This window comes from Pongo abelii, chromosome 15 (genome assembly GCF_028885655.2).
Source record: "Pongo abelii isolate AG06213 chromosome 15, NHGRI_mPonAbe1-v2.0_pri, whole genome shotgun sequence".
Taxonomy (NCBI): Eukaryota; Metazoa; Chordata; class Mammalia; order Primates; family Hominidae; genus Pongo; species Pongo abelii.
The window spans coordinates 103,937,164-103,961,068 of record NC_072000.2 but is presented as its reverse complement, the minus strand read 5'-3'; the positions used below and the strand labels follow the sequence as shown (position 1 = coordinate 103,961,068).

Here is a 23,905-nt window from a genome sequence, read left to right as displayed (position 1 = left end):
GTAGAACCCTCAGCTGTTGTTGGACAAATAGTTATTTCCAGTTTTGGCCACTCTAACAGTCTGCTTTCTTCATAATTATAATTAATTCTTTTTTTTTTTTTTTTTTTTGAGATGGAGTCTCACTCTGTCACCCAGGCTGAAGTGCAGTTGTGCGATCTCGGCTCACTGCAACCTCCACCTCCCGGGTTCAAGTGATTCTCCTGCCTCAGCCTCCTGAGTAGCTGGGATTACAGGTGCCTGCCATCATGCCCAGCTAATTTTATATTTTTAGTAGAGATGGGGGTTTCACCATGTTGGTCAGGCTGGTCTTGAACTCCTGACCTCAGGTGATCCACCTGCCTCGGCCTCCCAAAGTGCTGGGATTACAGGCATGTGCCACCGCGCCCAGCCTAGAATTAATTCTTTAGGATAGATTCCATTGGAATTACTAGATGGTCTAAAATATTTTTTTTAAGAGTGTTATATTGTTATTTTGAAATTTAAAAGAAAAACCCAACGAAGCCTGGTGGTCTGCAGTGTATTTTATTCTGCATAGCTGCCTGGGGTTTGGGGTAAACCTCAACAGATGGGTTTGTCAGGGGCAGCCCCTTAGTCTGGGGCCATGGGTGTGTGGCCACCCATCTGTGCCTACAGGTGGCCCGACGTGGGGGATGGTGGCCTGTGGGTCCTGAGGTGAGGTGCTGGCTATTGGCAAGCGGGGCATTGCTGGTGACCTGTGGGATGGCCTGTCTGTGTCCCTTCTCCTGATGCCACCTGCCAGCCTGATCACTGTCTTTAACCCTTACTGGGAGGTGGGTGTGAAACCCCAGTTGTATCTGAGGGGGCGGACTGCTCAGACAGGAGCAGGGGCACCCAGCGAGGGTGCTGAGGCTGACGGGGCAGCTGTGGACTTGGGTTCCAGCCCATCCGTCCTCCGATTGTGGGCTCGCGGAGAGGGAAGGGCTGGGAGCTACTCGCTCACCCTGTGGGAACCGGCAGGGGGAGGCGAGTGGGCTGAAAGTGCACCCACCTCCTGAATGGTTCTGTGGCAGTGAAGGGCAGAGAACAAGTTAGTGCCCATCTTGGGCTGTTGGTCACACACAGTGGCTGGGTCCTCCCCCTGGCTCAGGGCCACCCCTGGGAGCACTGTCCCATGGGGGTGCTGCGGTGAGCAGGGGCCCTGTGGCTGTGCCAAGGATTGTGCTGCGGAGAGCCTTCGGGAGAGCGGTGTAACTGGGAACGGCGTCTTCTTTCTGAGTCTCTGCCAGCTTCTCTCCAAGGCTGGGGCTGTCAGCTCTGCCCATGGTGACCAGAAACACTGGGTCCTAAAGACTGACCTGTGGGGTGGGCCTGGGTAGTGGGGAGAGGGGCTGGAAGGCTCACCTGCTGGTGGTGGGGACACTTTGTTCCTCGTGGCCTCTGCACCTGGAAAATGAGGATGGTAGCTGCTTGTCCTTTACGAGGCATCAGATGCAGGGGGTACCACGTGTTCCACATGGGACAGTGGGCACCCCCCCACCTGACTCCACCCAGAAGGAGACCCCACACATGGGTCCATAGTCATTGGTGCGTTCTTGTCCTAGGTCTGTCAGAGTGAGGGAGCCGGAAGGGTCTCTGGAGTTTACTTGGTCACTGCTTCCCAGCTGGTGTTCCAGGGAGCCCTCCTGTTAGTGGGGTACAGGACATGAAGGTTTGGGGAGCCTAGGCTGCACCCTACCTCCCAGTGCTCAGAGGGACCCAGCACACCCTGAATGCTGAGGCGTCTTCCCATCACACTGCTTTGCTTGGGTGGACATGGGAACTGCTTGTCAGGGTTGATAGAGTAATGAGTAAACTGAGGCCCGGGAGGGAGGGATCAGGGCTGGTGAGGTGTGAGCCTCTGAGGTCATCCTGAGGGCAGGGGTGGCCTGTCTGGCAGGGCGGGGAGGCTGGGCCTGTATGGGGAGCCGCCCTTCTCTCCTCTCTAGAAGGCCCCACATTCCTGGGAGGTGACTGGGCTAGAGGAGGAGGGGAGGCTGGTTTGTGCTCTTCCCCAGCAGTGAGTGCGGCCGGGCTGGGCTCCAGTACCCGCTCCTGCCTGTGGCTGGGCCAGTGGCTCTGCTGGGCCCTGGGCCTGGTCCAAGGCTGAATAGGGGGCTCCCAAGCGTCCTTTTATTGGCGTGCTGGGGGCAGACAGATGCTTCATTGGTCCTGTGGTTGGCATGGTTTTCCTGGCTTGTCCCCAGCAGCACCCAAGCCCCTGTCCCCCCAGGCATGTTAACAGCCTGTGGAGTCCATCCCCAGCCCTGAGGTGGTGATGGGGACTAGACAGTTGGCTGTGTGTGGTCAAAGGGGCTGATGTCTCTGCTTCTGCAATCGACGGTCAGCGGCATGAATCTGGGAAGACCCTGCGTCCTGTTGTCGGGTGGGCCGGTGGGTGGACAGCTGTCAGGGTGGATGGGGTCTGGGCTGGCATCTGGGCCAGGTGATGTCCGCGAGAGATGTTAATAGCCCATCCCTTACCAGGTGGCTTCGTGGCTCACCGGGGTGCTTGGGACAGCCTTGCTTCCCCCTTGCCTCCTCCTTCCAAACCTGCTGTTGCTGGGTGGTCCCCCGGCCTGTGTTCCGGGTCCCGTTCCTGCCTCTCCTCCCTTCCCCCAGCCCTCTGCCCTGAGGGTTTGCCCTGGGCATCCTGGTGGCTGAGCCGACTCCCAGCCTGGGGAGAGGCAGGGCCAGGGGTATGGGATGGCTGGACATGGGGGTGGGGATGGGATTTTTTCGTGTTTTCCTGATGTGACTGGAAAGCAGGGTCAGTGTGGTGAGGGTGGGGGAATTTCACCCTGCACCAGTGGTCTGCACAGATTGGGCTCCCTTGGCCTGAGGTCAGAAACTGGGGACACATGACCGGGGGTTCCACGGGGTTCCCGACTGTCGTATGGGGAAGGTGGCTGCTCACCTGCGGCATATGCTGCGGGCACACATCGCTTGTGAGAAGTTCCTGGGTGATCAGGCGAAGTGGACTGGAAGGATCCCAGATGCTGACTTGGCAAGTTCAGGAGTCTATTTCCCCACTGTGTAGGGGAGGGGGCTCCCCGGACCCCGACCCTGGGGTGGGCTGTGCCCTGGCTGTGTTTGTGAGAGCTCCGTTTGAGCCTGCAGCATCTTGGAAGCTGAAGGAATTGCTCCAGGGCAGGCTGGCAAAGCCACCCCCCACCCCACCTTTCTACAGGTCCTGAAGGTCCTGACAACGGCTCAGAGGCCCACAGCGAGGGTGGCGGCGGGTCCTGCGAGGCTGGCCTCTGTGTGTCATGCCTTGGTGTCAGGTGCTCTGTGGCTGGAAGGCTTTGGCCACAGGCTGTGCTGTTTCCACAGGGCAGGCGAGGGCACGGAGGGGCTGGGGTCTCACTTGGCTGTGGGTTGGGACTCCTCAGACCCAAACCTTCCATGCTGGGTCTGGGGCCAGTCGGGGTTGCGCACTGGGGACGGAGTCTGCTGGAGGCTAATGTCCCCCTTCTTCTTGTGTCCTTCCAGATCCCTCATCCACCTACATCAGGCAACTGGAGAGCAAAGTGAGGCTGCTGGAGGGTGACAAGCTCCTCGCACAGGTAGGCCGGCTTCGGGTGGCGCTGCTTTGAGGACCGCGACCCAGCACCCACCCCTCCAGCTCACCCAGGGCACCCTTCCCCTTGGCACCCATGCCATCCCCCCACCTGCTCCCACTGCCACCTGTCACCTCCTGGAAAGTGGGGTCAGGGACCTAACCCTGGCTCCCACGCCTCTGAGCTTCCCTCTGCCCAGCCTTCCACGCTGACTGCCCAGTATGCAAGCTCCTCGGGGCTGGTCCAGGGCCTGAGAGGGTGGACAACACCCAGTTGATGAAGAAATGGGCTGCTTCACTCCTCTGGCAGACGGGCAGATCCAGGCAGGAGATGGGGCAGACTCACACGGAAGCCTCCCTCCCTCTGCCATGCTGGACTCACCAGCTGGTGCCTCCCTGGGCTGGTCCCCTCCTCCCTCCTGGGCCCAGCCTCACCTACAAACAGATGAGGCTGCTACCCCTGTGCGGAGCTGGGCAGCAGGGGCACAGTGTGGGAGGGGTCGGCTGCAGGGGGGAAGTGGCATTGGGTGAGGGGCTGTGCCTGTTGAGTGTGGCTGGAGCTCGGAGGGGACGTGTGACTGCCAGGACAAGGGCTTTCCCTGCTGCAGGTGGCACAGGCGTGGGGGCTACCGAGAGGAGGCTATGGGCAGTCATGCTTGGGTGTTGGGGGCCAGCTGGCTTGGCAAGCCCTCAAGCCGCTCACTCCCCCAGACTCCGAGCCCTCGTGCACATCCCTGGCTTCATTCCAGTCTCCCTCTCCCTGCTTTTCCCACTGCGCCGTGAGCGGTCAGCCTGGGATACCCAAAGCGTCTCTCTGGGAACCAACCACAGGGATGGCTCAGTTGCCTGGCCCTGTTGCTAGGTGACCAGCCCGGCTTGGTGCCGACTGCCCGGCTCAGGAATTCCACGGCACCCTCTCTGCCCACTGGGTGGCTGCTGGGAGGCTCACGGCCCCAGTAGGGAGCACAGCTCCCACTGAGGTCATCCCCACGTCTCACCCCTGTGTGGGTCGTGGGTTAGGTTCCCAGGGCCTGGTGGGACTTAGCAGAGTACATGTTCCCCATTTGGCCTCTTGTGAACTCTCCTCCACACCCCGCCCCCACTCCCCACCACCATACAGGCGCAAGTGCGTAGCCAAGCTCTGAATGGCAAGGCTGGCTTTTGTAATTTCATGCCTTGCTGTCAGGTGCCCTATGGTGAAGGGCTTTGGCCACAGGCCGTGCTGGCTTCCCAGGGCTGGTGAGGGCAGGAAGGGCTGGGGTCTCACCTGTCTGTGGAGTGGGGCTCCCTAGATGCAAGCCTTCCATTGCAGACCTGGCGGGGCCATTGTGGTTGCTAAGGAGGGTGTGTGAGAGCTGTAGGCAGAAGTGACACCAGGAGAAGGTCATGGCTTAGGGACTTTTGCTTTGGGGAAGGTCCCCATGCAGTGTGTAGGAGAGGCAGTCCTGCCTCTGGGTGGTGGCAGGGGGCTACTGCTCTGCAGTGCAAGGGCCAGGACTGTGCTCTGGTGGCTGAAGCTTGGGCCCCCGGGTCAGTGACCTCACGCGTCTGCCCTGATCTGGAGTTTCTTTGTCTCATTGTTCCTGTGAAGAAGTGGGTTGGAAGCTCCGGCTCTGAATTTGGGATGCTGTTTGCAGTGTTCCTTCTTTCTTTCTTTCTTTCTTTCTTTTTTTGAGATGGAATTTCGCTCTTGTTGCTCAGGCTGGAGTACAATGGCGTGATCTCAGCTCACCGCAACCTCTGTCTCCCGGGTTCAAATGATTCTCCTGCCTCAGCCTCCTGAGTAGCTGGGATTACAGGCATGAGCCACCACGCCTGGCTAATTTTGTATTTTTAGTAGAGACAGGGTTTCACCATGTTGGTCAGGCTGGTCTCGAACTCCCGACCTCAGGTGATCCTCCCACATTGGCCTCCCAAAGTGCTGGGATTACAGGTGTGAGCCACTGTGCCCGGCCCTGCAGTGTTATTTCTATGAGAAGTGTGTTCCGCAGTCCAACCAGAGAGCAGCTCATGGTCCTGTTTCCACCAGGACAGGAGTGTCCCTGACCCCTTGGCCCCTGCAGGCCACAGTGTCCCACTGGAAAAATACATCCCAGTTCCTGACCACGGACCTGCGCCCACGCGGGCTGTGGAGGAGCAGCCCTTCTTCCTGCCTTCCTTCCTGGGGTGCCCCCGGTCTCACGGGGGCCCTCCACCATAAGCTGTGTCCACCTGCCCTGCACCCACCTGTACACAGGTGGAGGTGGATGGGAGCTTCAGCCTTGAGCCCCAAGGATGGACGGGCTGGCTCTGCCCAGGGCCCCCTCCCTCCCCAGGCCTGTTCCCACCTGCTCCCTGGGGGTAGCAGCAGGGCTCTGTTCACATCCTCATCCATGGGCCAGGCCTGCGGGGCATCGACATCAGATCTTGATGGCTGGGGAGCTGCTGGCCCTTGCCTGGACACAGGCTTGCTGGCTGCAGGCAGTTGGACTGGAATTCAGGAACGGAAACCCGCTGTTGCCTGCTTGTTGTGACATACAACCAGGGCGCGGAATTCAGAGATCATCCAGTGCAGAAAGGGTTCAAAGTGTTTCGTTTCTTTAGCAGAAATTTGCTTTCTCACCAAATGATGCCCGGTCAAGCCATGCTGCTGGAGTGGTGGCTGAAGGAGCTTGTATCTCTGTGTGGTGTGGCAGGAGGGCACCCAGGGCCTATCCCTAGCTGCTTTCTCAGCATGGACTCTGCAGCAGGCAGAGGTCTTGCCCTGGGGCTCCCAGCAAGTGTTGTCAGGGCCATACCCAGCACTCTGAAAGGAGGCAGCCGTATGCTGCTGGGGCCTTGGCCCCAGTGCCCTGTCCCCATGCTGCAGTGGAGGCCCCTGAACCTCATAACAAAGGCTTCAGGAGCTGGTGGCATCCCCAGAGCCCATGGCATCAGCAGAACCAGAGGAGCCACGGCTGGATGTGGTGGCTCACACCTGTAACCCCAGCACTTTGGGAGGCTGAGGTGGGTGGATCACTTGAGGTCAGGAATTTGAGATCAGCCTGGGCAACACAGCAAAACCCAGTCTCTACTAAAAATACAAAAATTAGCCTTGCATGGTGGCACGTGCCTGTAATCCCAACTACTTGGGAGGCTGAGGCAGGAGAATCGCTTGAACCTGGGAGGTGGAGGTTGCAGTGAGCCGAGATTGCCCCACTGCACTCCAGCCTGGGAAACAGAGTGAGACTCCACCTCAAAAAAAAAAAAAAAAAAAAAAAAAAAGAAGAAGAACCAGAGGAGCTGGGATCATGGGCAGGGTTCCTGCTGGCCACGGAGGAGGGCACTGCCGTTCTAGCCATGTAGGAGAGAGAGACAGAGAGACGGGGTGAGGGAGGGGCCCCTGGCTCTCGGCAGCAGTGGGTCCCAAGCCTGCCTTTGGTTTCCTGGGGCAGCTTCAATGGCAGCAGCTTTATGGGGATCCTTAAGCCACTTTCTCTCCCAGACCTGGGTTTGCTCATCTGAGAAGTGGGCACTCATTCGCTCAGTGTGTAACTGACCACCTACTATGTATGTGGCCCTGGGGATGCAGGGCTGGCCAGGCAGAGGCCTGCCCTCAGGGGGCTGGCAGGACGGTCTCACCCTTGTTCCTGCCTGACCACCACCTTGCCCAGCCCGCAGGACCCACATGCACAGAAAGGCCCCTGGAGGATAGGGGAGGTGAAGAGAGCTCATGGCAGGGCACTGCCTGTGAGGAAAGCGGTGGCCCCATTCTCAGGGAGGCACCAGGAAGATGGGGTTTACTTAGTCTCCGTCCTCCTGGCCTCCTGTCTGCAGCCCTCCCTGACTACCCACAGGTGGCCTGGTGCTTGCCCTGAGCTCTCTCAGTCCCTGGCCTGCCTACCTTTGCTGATACGGTGTCATGACCCACCTTGTGGATCCTGGCCCCCACCCCTGTGGGACTGTCATCTTCTCCAGGACAGGGCTACAGGGTCTGAGTGGCCACATCGGTGTCTCCAGTGCTCAGCATAGTTGAACTGGGTGGATGTGCCTTGGGGAGCCTGTGGCTGATCCCTGTCCAATCTCCACGGCCAAGAGGGGAGGCTGTTCTTGCTCAGAATAAGGAAGGCCCACTTAACCAAGGGAGGGCTTCAGCAGGTAGTGAGGGTACCATCTTTAGAGATAATCAAGAGATGGCTGGGTGACTATGTTTGGGAATCTTGAAGAAAGCAATCGCAGCCTTGAATGAGATGCTGTCCTAAGCCTCGTGGACTCTGGCTCGTGAGATTCTGTGATTCTGGCATTTAAATCTTGTCAGGGAAATCAAGTTGTACAGAAACCCCCACCTCTGCGCAAAGCAGGGACTCTTCCTGTTGGTGAAAAGCAGGAGAGAGGAATGCTCTTCTCTGGAATATCATAAGGTGACGTGGCTTTGGGGTTTGGGTGGGAGGGTAGGATTCCTACTCCCCACGGTCCCCGCCCACCCCCACCCGTGGCCTCTATTTAACTCCAAAATAGGTTTAATTAAAAATGTACCAGCATGTTCACAGACTCAATTACGGTATTGCTGTTCGTATTTTCTTTCTCATGTTGGCTTTAAAATTTCATCAACACAGCTGCTTCCTCCGCGATGATTCATCTCAAGACTCCGTGCACGTTATTATTTTTCCTGTGGATTCTCTGTGCCCAGCCGGGCTGGGCTGGGGGCGGCTGTAATTGACGCTGGGACCTCTTGTTAACTCCCCTGCTGGGCTGATAAATGAAGCCTCCATTGTGCGCCAAAAAAGCCAGCTTTACAAAAGAGCAGGGAGCTCTCCTGATATTCTCTCTCCCTAGACCAGAGGGCCAGCTTGGGGAGCGAGGCTGGGGTCTGGGCTGGTGACTGAAGGGCCCCCAGCCCGCCCTCCTCCTCCCCGCTCTTCCCCTGCGCTGTGCCCACCTCTCCCCTGGCCTGCCACGTACCAAAGGGCTGCTGAAAGAGACCCAGAATTCACACTAGGCACAGATGGGGAAACTGAGGTCTGGATGAAGGTGGATTTCCTGACATGGATGTTGTATTCATCTGGTAGGGCTGCCATAACAGAGTTGCACAGACTGGGGGACTTAAACCACAGAAATTTATTTCCTCACAGTCCTGGAGGTTGGAAGTCTGAGATCAAGGCATCAGCAGGGCTGGCTCCTTCTGAGGCCTCTCTCCTCAGCTTGTAGACAGGCTCTTCTCCCTGTAAACTCCAATAGCCCCCGCCCCAGCCTTCACCTGCTGTGTGGCTTCAGGTGAAATCCTCTCTCTCCCAGAGCCTCAGTGTCCTCACCTGGGAGGCAGGGGTGATGGTGATGCCCAGTGCAGTCTGATGTGGCCCCTGGGAAGCACCCCAGGCGGTCCCAAGGGCCTGGGATCTTTCGAGGTCTGGCTGACCATGTGCCCTCTGCTGCCCCTTGGGCCTGGCCCATCCCCGAGGAACCGCTGCTCTTTGTCCTTTGAGTTCTGAGCCCTTCAAGTGTGGGGGAAGAGGGGATCGATCTGCCGCTGTCTGAATCCATGGCCACCGCTTCAGTTCTGTGTCCCGAGGAGGATGGGCTGTCCTGAGCCCGGGTTCCTCCGGAGATGCTGGCCTCACGGTGGTCCTCGTGGGCATCTCTGTTGGTCAGCGTTTCCATGCTTTGGTAGCAGGCTCCAAGCCCTTCCCTGCCCTGCGTGTTTGGCGTCCTGGGTTGGCCGCCTTGCCGCATCACCTCTGTCATAGGCAGTGTAGTCTCTGGGTCTCTTCCTTAGTCGAACCTCAGAGTCAGTTTGGCCTCTCCCTTGCCCAGGGAGGAAACCCCCTCTTTCCAGCCTTCCAGCCAATGAACAGATGGTCAGTCTCGCAATGTGGGCAGAATGGGAACAGGAAATTCCACCTCCGTGCCCTAGCACCAGCAGTGTAAGGAGTGTCCACCGTGAGCCAGATGCTGGGGGAGAGTCACCAGGGCTGACAGGCCAAGTGCAGGATGCCAGTGCCAGAAGGCCTGGTTCAAGTCTCACTGGTGCCACCTGCCAGCAGAGTGGCACTGAACAGGTCGCTTAACCTCTCTGCACCTCAGTTTCCCCCTCTGCAAAATGGGGACACTAATGGTGTCTGACACATACATTGTTCAGAGGATGAAAAGGCAAATTGTGGAAAGGACTGGGAGTCGGGCTGTCGGCGGTAAGGGTGGCGGGTTAACCACCGTGATCTTTCCTGTCCATCGTGGGCCAGCCATAGCCTCCGCCAGCCTCCGCCTCACGCCAGTTTATGTGCAAACAGAGGCCCGGAAAGTTGAGGAGCTGCTCTGGCTTACTCAGCCAGGGTAGGATTTGGGTTTTGCAAATCTGCACCCCTCAGCTAGGTGCAGTGGCTCACGCCTATAATCCCAGCACGTTGGGAGGCCAAGGCTGGCAGATCACCTGAGATCAGGAGTTCGAGACCAGCCTGGCCAACATGGTGAAACCTCATCTCTACTAAAAAATACAAAAATTAGCCAGGCATGGTGGCCGGCACCTGTAATCCCAGCTACTTGGGAGGCCGAGGCAGGAGAATTGCTGGAAACCTGGAGGCAGAGGTTGCAGTGAGCCGAGATTACAGCACTGCACTCCAGCCTGGGTGACAGAGTGAAACTTCATCTCAAAAACAAAACAAAACAAAAAAACCCAAAAGAAACAAAACACACACACACACACACACACACACACACACACACACACACAAAACTGCATACCTCAAAGCCTCCCACAGGCCTGTCCCTCACTTACCTCACTAGAACAAGTAACAGGCCTGCAGAGGGACCTGGGAAGGGAGGGATGGTCATCGTGGTGAACAAGACCTGGTCTGCGTGTTACCTCATCAGTCACAGGCTGCATGGCCCTGAATGGCGCCTACACCTGAGTTTGAAAAATGGGATTTCGGGTGTGAAATGACATGGGGACCAAGGGAGGAGCAGTGCCAGCCATGGGTAAGTGACATCAGCCACACATGGCCGCACCCTTCTGAGTGCAGATTGGGAATATGTCTCTGGACCCCCAGCTGAAGCGGCAGCCCCCTTATTCTTTTTTTTATTTTCCTTTTTTTCCCCATCGACTTTTATTTTAAGTTCCTGGGTACATGTGCGGGACATGCAGGTTTGTTACACGAGTACACGTGTGCCGTGGTGGTTTGCTGCACAGATCAGCCCATGGCCCAGGTACTCAGCCCAGCATGCATTAGCTCTTCTTCCTGATGCTCTCCCTCCCCCCGTCCCCCTAACACGCCCCAGTGTGTGTTGCTCCCCCCTACAAACGAGTTCTTTCAAAATTAAAGAAGAAAAAGAAAGTAAATCCAGTTGGTATGGCTGTCTAGCTCTTGTGGGCGACCTAGCAGGTCATCTTCGCCTTGAGGCTAGAACAGGGGGCCAGATAGGGCGTGCATCTCCTACCTGGCCTCTCTGAGCTGCTGGGATCTTGGGGTGCCTCTAGGCCGGGGCACCCCATCCCAGGGCTTCTCAAAGGGTTGCTTTTCCCTGGGAGGGTAGCAGGGCACTTGGGGTGGCTCCATCCTGGTGTGAGTTTTGGGGCGGGCTATGGGGGGTGGTGGGCGCTCCTAGGGACCCAGTGCCGGGCACATGGCAGGTGTTCAGTGAGTCCTTGTGAATCTGGAGTTTCTGAAGACGTGGAGCTCCTGGAGTCGCCTTGGTGAGCCCCAACCCTGGCCTTCGGTGTGGGAAAACCACTCCGGCTCAGCTGAGGTCCTGGTGGCTTTGGGCTAATAGATGTCCAGGGAAGGCACTGGGCAGAGTGATGAGCATGGTTGGCATTTACTGGGTGACACTGTTCTCCTTCCTTCTAGCTGCCCCGCCCCTATGGCCGCCCAAGAAGCTGGCTTCAGGTAGAGCTGCCTGGTGGGAGGCGTGTTTGCAGTGGTGTTTGTGGGGGTCGGGAGGCTGCTTTGTGTGCTGTGCGCTGCTGTGTGCTCTGTCCCCCACTCCCCAGCACCCTCCCGTTCTTTCCTGGGAGCACTTCCTTCCCAGGCTGCGCTGGCCCTATCTTTGGAGTCTTCTTGGGATCTGCCCTCTCCTCGAGCTGGCATTACTGGCAACACTTCCAGCTTTGCAAAATAATAGCAAGACAGTCATGCAGCGACTGCCCCCGAGGGCTCTCCGTGGTGCGAGCCCCTTTTCACGCACCTTGCCCAGGTGCCCGGGATCCTCCCGCCTCTGGAGGGCGGCAGGGCTGGTGCTAATCCCCACTTTGAAGCGAGACACCTGCAATGCATGGCAGGAGGAGGGGCTTGCAAGTCTGCATGAGTTAGTGGAGACGAGGCCGGGGCCCACATGCCCACCCAGCTGTGGCTCCCGGCGGGAAGCTGCCTAGGTCCTTGAGGGAGGTCTCCAGGGCTGCTGAGCTGGGTGGGCACTGGGCTGAGGGTTCTGCGTGGTTTGCACAGTTCTGAGGGTCAGCATGAGTCACCATGCCAGGCACCCTGGGCTGCAGCCAGATCCCTGCTGGACAGGGCCTGGGACTGGGGAGCTGCTGGGTGAACTCAGCTCCCACCTGTGCCCAGCCTCGAGACCCGTGGAGCCAGGCCCTTTAGGCACCGGCCACTCTCCTGCCAGCTCTCAGGCCTCCACGTGGTCTCATCTCTGTCCCTTCTCCCCGTCCTGAGACTGCCCGCCCCAGAATACCTGCCCCGCATTACCCTCCGGGGGTCTTCCACCCCGTGCCCAAGCTGACACTAAAAAGTGTCTGTAGACACTGCGAGTTGTCCTCTGGGGGCCTCACCCCCATTTGAGAACCAGTGACCAACTGTGTGCCAGCCCTGGGCTTGGGCTGGGAGGTGAACCACACCTGTCCAGCCACGCAGACAGACGATAAACCAACAACGTCATTACACAGTGCCAAGTCTCCCTCCCCTTCCAGAGCAGCCCACAGGCACGACTGACAGACGTGTGGACACAAACCTCCTGCTTGCCCTCGTGGGAACAACTCTGGTGCGGTTCCCGTGGGGTCAAGTTGAGGCCTGTCTTCTGTGGAGGCCGCTGTGCTGCGCTGCACAGCCCCGACCCCAGCCCTGTCCTGCGTCCTCCCTGCTTTCTCTGCGCTCTCCCTCTGAGGATCCCCCGAGACAGATGACAACTGAATCTCGGTGGGCTTTAGTTTGGAGCAGGACAGTGGAGGCCAGGCTAGTCTGTGGCCCCAGCTGCCCCTGGAGCTGCTGGGGCCCCTGGTGGGAGAATGGTCTCCCCAAGTCACGCATTCGAGCCTCTGCTTCCAGGTGGGTCCCCCAGCGCAGCCAGCTGAGGGTGCACTGTCTTCCAGCACTTCCTGGGTGGAGGTGTCAGCCTGACAGGCCGCTGAGGTCCTGGGTTTATTACTCGGCACCCAGACCGTTGATTACGCATCACTGACCAACCCTAGGAGCTCCCACAGTGCTTCCTCTTCCTGGAGGGACGTTGCCAGGTCTTGGGGATGGGTTGGTCACTGGGCCCTGGCCTTGCCCCCGCTTCCTCTTCCTGGAGGAAGGTCGCCAGGTCTTGGGGACGGGGTGGTCACCGGGCCCTGGCCTTGCCCCCTGGGTCTCACCTCTCGCCTCCGTAGCCCCTGGGATGATGGCTCATCTGTGGGAGTGGGATTGGCGGGAAATGTGAACTGGAAGGAGCTCTCTCCAGCTCCCTGTCCTCCAGCCTGGCCCCCATCCCAGCCTGGGGACTGCACAGTGACCACGGGGACCTGGAGACCATCTCAGCACACGCTCAGGGCAGAGGCATTGTTAGTGCCTGCAGGAGCTGCACAGGGCCCGGGCTCATGTGGCTTTTTCCTGCCCAGGTTCCCATTGCTCTGAGGGTGGATGTAGGCCCCTCCCTGCAGACGGCACCTTCAAGCTCTTCAGCTGCGGTGAAACTGGCCTCTTGTGACAGATCCCCTGGAGCCCCCACAGGCCAGAAGCAGGAGGGCACCTGACCCAGGAGAGTCTGGGCTGGGGGAGGCCTGTGTTGGGGTCCTCTCCCTGAGCCCCACAGTGTCTCCTAAGTCAGACACAGTCATTGGCATGACCTAAATTTGGGAGGGGGAGAGGGATGTGGCTGCGTTGCTGTCCACTGTGGTCCTGGACCCTGGCCACACCTGGCTGTCCAGCTGAGCCGAGCTGTGCTGTGCCACACGGTGCCAAGGGCCCACGCTCAACTGTCAGGCATCCTGGAGGGTGCTGAGGAGGGAGGACCCTCGCAGGCACCCACCCATCCCTGCACTGAGCACTGAGACACCCGGTCCAGAGTCGCGCCAGGTGGCCCCTCCACGGGGATGCCTTCCCAGGGCATTCCGTGTGAATCAGCCTGGGGCTCCGAGTCAGGTGGTCCAAGTGGTCACTTGCGGGCAGGCTGCCCAGGTGGGGACACAGGGCACCCCCTCTTCAGCGCCTGCCTCCACCCCCAGCCCTCACTCCCCTTTAGTTGCTGCCTCCCTGATGGGGCACAGCGCGGTGCCTGGCACACAGAAGGTGCTCTGTTTGTGCCTCTTGGTCACATAACCGATGCAGCAGAAGGCACATTTGAGGCCCCAAAAGCTCTCTGGGAGCAGGAAGCAGGGTGAGAGCAGCTCCCCTGAGCACAGCCCAGAAAGGCGCTTCCTGCCCGCAGTCACCCCACCCATCCTTCCCAAACAAGCAGCCTCAGGTGGGCAGGCTGGGGTGGGCGGGCTCTTTGTCTCCATGTCTCATCCTCTTTCTGTTCAGCACCCCCTCTGACAATGCTCCCTAGGGGTCACCCCACGGTGGCCCCACATAGGCCCCCTGCAGCTTTGCAGGCAGGCATTCCCTGCAGGACGGGGTTCCCCCTCTGGGGAGAAGGCTGGGCCGCACTGCAGAGGCCCAGAAAGGGCTGGGGAACGACTGGAGTTCACCCAGCGAGTCCCCACTGGGCCCCGAGTCGGGCAGTGTTGCAGTGAAGGCCCTGGATACAGGCTGGGGGTATCCTGAACTCCGGTCCTCAGTGGAAAAGGGGGCCCTGCAACCTCCTGGGTCTCTTCCTCCCTAGTCCGGGACACTCATGCTGCCCTCTGGAAGCCCTAGAAGTGAGTAATGCGGATTGCGCCTGGCCAGGGTGGAAGGGGCCATGCTGTGTGTTTGGCAGGGCTGGGGCCACGCTGTGTGTTTGGCAGGGCTGGCCCCACCATGTTAAGGATTCGGGAAATCTTGTTTGAGCTCTGAGCTGGCAGCTCTGTGTGTAAGATCCCTTCTCCCTGGGTCCTGAGGGAGCCACCCCAGGAAGACTGGGCAGGTGGGTGTTCCTGGGGAGCGGCAGTGGACCCCCCACCTCCCCACCCAGGAAAGGCCAGCACCTTCCTTAGCTGCGAGCTCTTCTCTGTGTGCAGAACAAGCCCAGCAGGTGATTTCAGCTCCTGCTTCCCCTCCTCGGGGAAATCCTAGGGAATCTCATTCTGCAAAGGGAGTGACCTGTCTCATAGCAGGATTTTTAATTTGGATTTAAGTGCAATAATGGTTACTCATTTGATGCGTCATTAGTCACATTGCCCCTTAATGAGAGATTGTGTGTTTTTCCTGCCTGGCTTTGTGGCTTGCTAATAAAGTTCTATGGACATGCAAATGTTTATAGAGGCTCACCGAAGGCAAGGGTGGGAATTGCGTGCAGCTAATTAAAAACCTCCCTCATGCTCACGCAGGCACATCTTCTCCCAGGGAAATTATCTGGGGGAGGGGAAGGGACGGCAGCACAAACCCGCGTTTTCAGTAACAGCACGTGGGAGCCCTTTTGGTCGAGGGCCAGAGAGGATGTGGAGGAAGGGATGCCGGAGTCCAAACAGAAGCTGAGCAGGGCAGGGCAGGGCCGGCTGAAGGGGAGGGCAGCTGTTCCAATCCCAGGTGTACCCTTCCTGGCTGTGTGGCCCAGTAGTCAGACTGTGCGTATGTGCGCGCACGCATTCAGAGTGTGTGCTGGCTTAGAATGCATTCTCCATTGGAGAAGATTTTGTAACTCTCTTACTGTTGCAGAGTCCTGGCCAAGAAAATCAGGTGGTTTGGAATTTTTGCCCTTAGGGGTACATCTCTCAGGAGAGGTGACCCAGGGAGGCATGGGTGGCTCTGATGGGGTGGGGGGAGGGGTGTCACTCATGGTTGGGGGAAGGTGAGTGAGTGCTGGGCCTAGGGGTGGGGGCTGTAGCCTCTTCCTCTTTTTGGTACCTGGTGGGTGGGGAGGGGGCTTTCCTTGATCTGACCTCCACCTGGGGGCCATGAGTGCCTCTAGTTAACCTAGGCAGGGTCAGCCAGGGTTAATACCTTGGTCAGGGCATGGCAGTCCCATTTGATGGTTCAGGGCTGTGCCCAAGGCCCCCGTGCTGAGACCCCTTTGCAATGCTCGCCAGGGTTATCTAAAACCCATCATCACACTTTGGGGGCCCTGCAGGAAGGTTTGTTCCCACTTCTCTCTCTCCTTTATGTCCCTCCCTGGCCTTGGACCACACCCAGGTCCTCCCTGAGGCCCAGGAAGCAGCTCCCAGCCTCCAGTGCCCAGCTGCCCTGGCTGACCGGCGTCTGGTGGGCGTGGGCTATTTAATGAGGGGAATCACTGCCCGGATCCCTGCTTTCCTGTCTTGGCTCCGTGGGCCTCCGTGGGAGCTGGTAATAGAGCATCCACTTGCCTCCTCACCCCCCGGAGGACACGGCTGTTTGCTGGCCCTTGAGCCAAGCTCTTGAGACCTCCCAGCCCCAGTGGGGGGCCTGGCCAGGGCTCTGATGGGGCTGGGAGAACACAAGAGCTGGACCTCAGTGAGGCTGGGGCTTGTGAGAAGTGCGGGGCCAGGTCCAGCTTTTGAGGGAGGCAAGCAGGGTGTGTGGGGGATCTTTCAAAGCCAGGCCGAGGGGCTGGTGAGTGGAACTGGGACCCCAGACATGGCTGCAGCCTGTCCTGCCCTCCTTGCCCCTGCCCTAGCCCAGCCCCAGCCTGGGCCTCCCCTGCCCCTGCAGTTTGTTTGGGTAACTCAACAGCCTGCTGATTTATGGGACATTCCGCAGTGTTTTATCTGCCCAGCCGCTTTCTCTCAGTTCCTTTGAAGTAGAAAAGGGTGTTTCGGCCAGAAACACCCACAACCCTTTAGTGATGCAGAAAGAAAAGAAAGGCCGGGCCTTCTGCTGGGCCGGGCCAGGGGAGGGCCACGGTGGGACTGACCTGAGAAGTTTATGGGTGGGACCTGTGGATTCATTCTGGCTCCTGGTCCCAGCCCCAGCCCCAAATTCTGGGGGTTGGTGGTGTTTGCTTTGCTCTTAAGCAAAGGGTCTAAGGCCAAGCCTTCCTCCCTCCCTCCTGTGTGCAGGGCATTAGTTAGACCCCACAGCTTGCACGAGTTCTCAGGGATTCAGAGGCAGCACCCAGGACCTGCTTTAGGAGCTCCCTGCCCATCTGATGGGGGAGGCAGCCTGGGCGGAGCATCCCTAGAGAGCCCTGAACCCGTGGGAGGTGGGAGGCCTCACCTGTGGATGTGGCCCGTCTGCTGCCGATGGCTGGCCCAGGCCCTGTGAGTAGTGCCATCTGTGCAGGGACCCAAGGGCAGGAAGTTGGAGCGGAGGAGCCAGGGTGAGTCACGGGGTGGGAGACACTCTCTCCTCACTTGCTCTCACTGGCTCTCCTTCATTCATTCATTCTGTTTATTCAGCCATCCAACAAATGTTTATGAAGCCCACGTTGGAGAGTGGATCGCTGACATTTGAGCTGGGGAGAGTGAGGATCGATTAATCCCGGCTCGGGGGACGGATAAGGGGTGTGGAGGGGAGGGTGGAGGGGTCCTCCGGGGCCGTGCCTTTGAGCAGACCCTGCTGCTGTGAGGAGCCATGCCCAGGGCCCTTGGCCTCCTCAGCCTGGCCCTCCGTCTAACCCCTCTCCTTCTCTCCCCTGCAGCAGGCAGGCTCCGGAGAGTTCCGCACACTGCGGAAAGGCTTCTCGCCCTACCACTCGGAGTCCCAGCTTGCGTCCCTGCCGCCCTCCTACCAGGACTCCCTGCAGAACGTGAGTGTGCACCCCAAAAAAGCCCGCATGTTCCAGATGAGGGGCTGAGGCTCAGGCGGGCCAGTGACCTGCCCGGAGGGGCACAAGAATCTGGGTGCCCGAGTTCAGCCTCAGCCCTAGGCCGTGTGTCCCTGTGTCCCTGTGTCCCGTCCAGTGTGGCAGTTAGAGGTGGAGCCCCAGGTGGGTTGACGCTGCCGGAGGCGCGGGGCAGTCTCCAGAGGCCACGTGCGCAGGGCTGCCCGTGCCGAGCCGCTGTCCCTCTGAGCAGCTTATTAGCCTGTGCCACTCCTTGGCGACAGCGGGGAGAGGGTGCCCAGCCAGCCCTGGAGCTTGGGGTTCAGGTTTGTGGATTCTGCACTGAAATGACCAGCCTGATGCCTCCAGGGGTATCCTCTGCCCCTACCTGGCTGACCTGGCCTGGAGGGAATGGGGTGGGCGGCTCGGAGCCAGCTCCCGGGAAGTGGAACCTAGCTCAGGGCTGTGCCCTGTAGATGGATATGATGGCAGTGGGGAGCCATGGGAGTCCAGGCCCACTTGCCCTCCTAGGACTGGGGGCCTCGCCTTGTGGGGCTTAACGCGTCCAGGAGCCCTGGCGGGTGCGTAGCTGATGCTTAGGAAGCACCTGTTCTCATTGCGGCACCTGCAGAGCCGTGTATGGAGGTGCTTCTTGGGCAGCACGTGCGCTTGTAGCAGCTGTGCCCCCTCCTCCTCTCTCCCTTGCACCCCTCGCCCACAAAGCTGACCCCAGGCCCCCGCCACAGAGCTTGCTGGGCCTCAGTGCTGGCTGCTGGCTCTGCGATTTCTCTTTTGCTGCCCTTCCACCTTCTCCAGGAATGCAGCTGTAGAGCCTGTGCAGGCAGCAAAGCCCGTCAATGGCCGATATTCCAAGCATTTATCCGGGAGTCCCGTGGCTGAACGAGGCTCTAACTGTTTCATGGTGGAGGGCTCTGAAAAGCCAAGGGATGCCCTCACGGGGCTGGCTCCTTAGTCTTCATGCTCCATGCCTCTCATCCATTCAGATCGTGGGAGGGAGTAATAGCAGCTAGCAGTTCCTCAGTGCTATGTCCCGAAGTCCTCCGCGTGGCCTGCCGGTTGGGAAGTGCTGTGCAAGCACAGCTCTCACATGTACCAGGCCTGCCAGATGCTATCTCCCTGCAGGCCTCTGGAGAGCACAACCCAGGCATGGGCCGAGCCTCAAGGCCTGAGAGTGCAGATAAAATGCTGTCAGAGTTTGGGAACGTTCAGGAAGGCTTCCTGGAGGAGGCAGCCTTGGGAAAGAGTTTGTTCCCCTTGCCTCCTTTTTTCCTCTAGACTGCTCTGTGCATGAGGGGGTGTCCCCTACTTTGGAGAGGAGGAAGTGAGGCTCATAGGGGTGGGGTGGATGGCCAGGGCGCCACGGTGAGTGCGTACTGGTGCCTGTGTGTGCCTAGAGGTCAGGGGCCAGCGTGGGGGCTGTGCACGGGTCGCTCCTCCATGAGGCCGGGAGGCCGGATGATAAACTGAAGTGCAGGGGCCATGATCGGGGCTGGTCGGCGGGCAGGCCCCCAGGAGTGGGATGGACTGAGGTGCAGGGGCCGTGATCGGGGCTGGTCGGTGGGCAGGCCCCCAGGAGTGGGTGTTGAGGGGTCAAGGTGTCTCATGGGAGGGGCCGCCATGAAGCCTGGAGAAGTGGCTGCTGTGGAGGGGCCAGGGCCAGAGGCCCAGGGGCTGGACCTCGTGGAGTGTTCACAGGGCACCGGGCCCTTGCTGGGACCTGGAGAGCCCATGTCCGGCACTTGGAGAGTGAGGGGGTTATCTGGAGAGGGCCATCTCTGGGCTCAGACGCTGCCTGGGACACAGGCCCTTCCAGACCCAGGCAAGTCTCCTTTAAGGCTACCTGTGGGTTACGGGCACAGTGAGGGCATGCTGGAGAGTCCCTGGATAAAGCAGGTGACTCTCTGGGGTGGACACCCCCTCCCTGCCCACTGCTGCCCATACCCTCCATCCGCTGGCTGTCAAGGCAGGTGCCCAGGCTGGTCCCCAGTGGAGGGTGGGAGGTGGTTTATACCCATCAGCCTCCTGAGGGAGGACACTCAGAGTTGTGCCGTCATCACAATAGAACATTTTCATCACCCCAGAAAGACACCCTGTACCCATCAGCCATCACTCCCGTCCCCCTTCCTCCCAGCCACCGGCAACCACCGACTGGTTGGTGCTTTCTGTCTCCACGGATTTGCCTATTCTGGATATTTTGTATAAATGGAATCACATGACGTGTGGCCTTTTGTGTCAGGCTTCTTTCACTCCAAATCTCGTTTTCAGGGTCCAGCCACAGGTACCTTGTATTGGTCTTCATTGCTTTTCATGGCTGAATACTATTCCATCGTGTGGGTGGAACACATGGTTCCTTCATCTGTTGCTGCACATTTGGATGGTTTCCATGTTTGGGCTCACACGAATGGTGTTGCTCTGAGCGTTTGGGGACAGGTATTTTGTGGATGTCTATTTTCAGTTCTCTCTGGTGCACACTGGTATCCTCACTTTGGGCACCAGCTCAGGAGTCCCACAGACTTGGGTGCAACGCCCAGCCCCATTGTTTACAAGCCGTTTGGTCTTGGGCAAGCCATTCTCTTAACCTCACTCTCCTTGTCTGTAAAGTGGCCATGTAGGCCAGGCTCAGTGGCTCACGCCTATAATCCCATCACTTTGGGAGGTCAAGACAGGAGGACTGCTTGAGTCCAGGAGTTCAAGACCAGCCTGGGCAACATGATGAAACCCCGTCTCTACCAAACAAACAAACAAACAAACAAAAAAGCCGGGCATGGTGGTGTGCACCTGTAGTTCCAACTACTCTGGAAGCTGGGGTGGGAGGATTGCTTGAGCCTGGGAGGTCAAGGCTGCAGTGAGCTGAGGTGGTGCCACTGTACTTCAGCCTGGGCGACAGAGTGAGATCCTCTCACCCAAAAGAAAAAAAAAAAAAAGGGGGCATGTATGAACATGTAAAAAGATAGTGCCTGCTGGGACAGTGTGGCAAGGACTCAGTGGGCCCATCTGCCCTAAGTGGGTACCTAGTCAGTGGGAGGTGTGTGTGGCCCGAAGGAGCTGAGTTCTTGTGCAGTTGGGGGCCCCGTACCCCGGGAATGCCCTGGAGGTAACACTAGGACTTTGTCTAGTCCTGGTGTCACTTTCAGGATCCCAGGCCACGCCCTCGCTGGCACCCACCACTGCCCAGTGAGGCGGGCAGGAGAGAGGCGGCTTGCACAGCCCACCCCCACGCTCCTGGTTTCCCTCCTGCCTGTGCTGCAGAAATCCCAGCCCCCTAGAGCTGGGGGCTGTAACAGGACAGGCAGCCCAGGGGCCTGGTGCAGATGGGGACATGAGGCCAGAGGTGCCAGGGGCCGGCTGGCACATGGCCTGTGTTCTGCAGCGGAAGGTGCAGGAAGGTGTAGGTGCCCAGGTCTCCCAGGGCCGTACGTGTGCGACTGGCGCCCCCTGCTGTCCAGCACGGGGAGTGCCGCCTTCTGCATCAGGCCAGGGCGCCCCCTTGCGCTGCCCCAGGGGGAACCCCCAGCATCCCTGTTGGGTTCCCTACACTACAGAGACCCAACAGCCTGGGCTGGAGTTAGGGGTCTGCACACACCCTCGGGCAGAGGACCCTTTCTGTTGTCCAGACGAGGAAACCGAGGCTCAGTGTGGGTTGGGCCCCACCTCAATGATGCTTTCCTAGACCCCAGGGCTCGGGGGGCCTCCGGAGGTAGCAGCTCCCAGGCCCCCTAGCCTCAGGGGTGGGGCCTGGTTTCCATGTGGAGGCAGGAGCCGGTCAACCTGCCGGGCGGGGACAGCACCAGGGGTTGGCTACCAGGCCTGCAGGGGGTTCCGGGCCCTGAGGGTCGCAGAGCCCAGCCCTGCAGTGTTAGGGCCTGGGTAGGGTTCCAGCCCAGCTCCCTGAGCCTGCCAGGCCATTGGGAGTGTCATCAGGGCCCCATTTACAGAGAGGGCGGCAGACTCAGCTTCCATGGTTGGCCCAAGGATTGCCAGACGTGGGAGCCCCGAAGACGTCCTGGAAACCCCGCTTCCAGGGCCCACAGGGCACCGCTGGGTGTTTTCTGTCTGGCTCTGGGCACTTGTAAGTTCCTCCCAAGCCTCTCCCTGCATCTTGTGATCTGCTGGTTCTGTTGGGCCCCCGCGGTCCCCACTGCAGCCCGAGGCAGAAGCCCCGCACCTGGCTTCCCAGTCACATGGACCCTTCCAGGCAGGAAGCTGCGGGTGGGACTGCCTGCCCCTGGGTAGACACGCAGCTTCTGACAAAGGCTGGGTCCCCTCCCCAAGGCCTGATGTGGGAGCTGGGCACCTGGCGGCCAATTCATCCCGCAGGGCTGGGAGGTGGCAGCTGGGAGGCAGGCCCCAGGGAGTGCTCAGGGCGAAGCCGGCCTCGCCCACCGGTGGCTCCAGGGCAGGCAGGGGAAGGGAGTTTGGAGTCAGGTGCCAGGGTTGAGTCCAGACTTTCCTGGTCTTGCTGCGATCTGGGTCTCTTGCCCTCCCTGGGCTGAACTTACTTTCCCTGCAAAACAGATGCCAGGTCCTATCTGTGGGGTGTTATAGGGGAGCCTGAGAGGTGTGAGTAGGCCCTGGACCGCCCCTCTTGCCTCTGTGCTATCAGGGACCATTTCATCTGCAGAAGACCTGGTCGGTGGGACTGGCCAGACTGGCTGCGGGCTCCTTGGGTCTCCGTCCTCACATCTGCCTACTCTGCCTCACCCCGGTCCCCTTTTCCTCCTGCCTGGGCCCTGGCCCCTCAGAATCGGGGCCTTCTCTGAGCCACCGGTCATTCCTGTGGGAGCCAGCCAGGGTGAGCTGAGATGTGTGATTGCCTTCCCCAGGGCCCGGCCTGCCCCGCACCTGAGCTGCCCTCGCCCCCCTCTGCTGGCTACAGCCCTGCAGGACAGAAGCCCGAGGCTGTCGTGCATGCCATGAAGGTGAGGGCCACTACCCGCTCCCTCAAAAGTCCTCAGATGCTGGGTACACCGCGAGACTGTGGGACCTTTGCACCTGGGGGTATCCAAGTGGCAGGGGTGGGGGGTTTCATCTGTGTGTGGGTGGCTGGGTGACCATGGCTGCCTGGAGCACTGTGAGGCAGAACTCAGAGGTGGCAGTCATAAGTGTGTCACCTGTCTGCCATCCCTGAGCCACTGCACCTAACAAGACTGAGGCCTGGGGTCGGGGAGGGCAGGCACCCCACTAAAGCCAGAGACATAGGGGCAGGAGTGGGGCTAGAACGAACCTCAGGTCTGCCAGGCCCAGCCTCTGCAGGTGCAGACTGGTGAGTCCGATGGGCTCCGGTTTCTCCAGGCTATGCACACCGTGCGTGCCCCACGACATCCCACATGCGTGCGCGGACACGCCCACGCCTACTCACACCCCTTCCACGTGGCGAGTGCCCACTCATCTCCAGCGGGCCCTGGGTTGGAGTGAGTCCACCTGTCTGAGGGTCTTCCCTGCCCAGCCTGTCTGCTTCCTCCCAGGTGGCCCAGCCATGAGCTGCTTCCCTTGTAGGGCATCCACAGTGTCAGCAGGGTGAGATGACGACCTGCCCCTCAGTTTTTTCCATGCTTGTCCCCAGGGGCCCAGCGGCTCAGGGTCCTCAGCTTTGGTTTGCAGCAGGGGAGGCTGAGAATCAGGGGCCAGGTGACTTGCCCGAGGTCTGCCGGTGGCCTCTGCCCCTGACCCCGAGACCCGTTCCCTTCAGGTCCTGGAGGTACACGAGAATCTGGACCGGCAGCTCCAGGACAGCTGTGAGGAGGACCTGAGTGAGAAGGAGAAGGCCATCGTTCGCGAGATGTGCAACGTGAGGCTTCTAGGGGCTGGGGGCAGAGGCTTGGCACTGGGAGTGCGACCAGAGCCACCCAGCATGGCCATACCCTTCCCCATGTGGGACTCCATTTCTCAAATGCTCAGTGAGGGCTAGGTGGCCTTGGATGGCTGGGGGGAGGCCTCAGAGGTGCTAGGAGCCCCGGCCCGTCATCATCTCGCTGCCCCCTGCCCTTCCCAGAGGGCCCCTGGTGTCTGCAGATCCGCCCTCCCCAGGAGTGCCGTGCCTGGGGTTCTGGACAGAGCCTGAGCCTCCCACCCCCCGGGACTGGTTTGTTCGCCCCAGGTGTTCCCTGGGTGCTGGCCCCCAGGCCTCCCAGCTTGCTGGTGCCCCCTGTGGCTGCCGGCTGGGCAGATGGTGCTCAGAGCAGGAGGTCCAGGTGGAACCCTCCAGCCCACCAGGATGGGGCCGCCCAGGAGAGCCCCGTGCCCGACCCAGCTGAGCACCATCGGCAGTCTCCTTGGATGCTTGCAGGAGCCATTGGGGAAGGAGTTTCATAGGGTCTGAACCCAGGGCTTAAAGTGGGGTGAGGGGCTCTGAAC

At 59.7% G+C, this 23,905-nt stretch overlaps 2 protein-coding genes across 5 annotated transcripts in view; one reads left to right on the top strand and one right to left on the bottom strand.

The window, feature by feature from the left end:
* CCDC85C (coiled-coil domain containing 85C) overlaps positions 1 to 23,905 on the top strand; it is a 91,944-nt gene that overhangs the window by 64,433 nt on the left and 3,606 nt on the right. Inside the window, exons 2-5 of one of the 2 annotated variants that reach the window (XM_003778372.5) lie at positions 3,490 to 3,563; positions 17,408 to 17,515; positions 22,375 to 22,470; positions 23,241 to 23,339. In XM_003778372.5, the coding sequence (XP_003778420.3) occupies positions 3,490 to 3,563; positions 17,408 to 17,515; positions 22,375 to 22,470; positions 23,241 to 23,339 (377 nt within the window). Of the gene's footprint in view, positions 1 to 3,489; positions 3,564 to 11,352; positions 15,611 to 17,407; positions 17,516 to 22,374; positions 22,471 to 23,240; positions 23,340 to 23,905 lie in introns of those variants that run through there. The other variant, XM_063715729.1, reaches the window with a different exon arrangement.
* LOC129049843 (uncharacterized) lies at positions 505 to 3,515 on the bottom strand. 3 transcript variants are annotated; one of them, XM_054530505.2, is made up of 4 exons: positions 3,178 to 3,515; positions 2,915 to 3,084; positions 1,363 to 1,404; positions 505 to 1,275 (listed from the first exon to the last, which is right to left on the bottom strand). In XM_054530505.2, exons 1-4 carry the CDS (start codon positions 3,402 to 3,404, stop codon positions 950 to 952), a joined length of 765 nt encoding a protein of 254 aa, XP_054386480.1. In that variant the 5' UTR covers positions 3,405 to 3,515; the 3' UTR covers positions 505 to 949. The 3 variants fall into 3 exon arrangements, with proteins under 3 accessions (XP_054386480.1, XP_054386479.1, XP_054386478.1); XM_054530504.2 differs by having other exon boundaries at positions 508 to 1,275; positions 2,915 to 3,495; XM_054530503.2 differs by having other exon boundaries at positions 535 to 1,404; positions 2,915 to 3,495.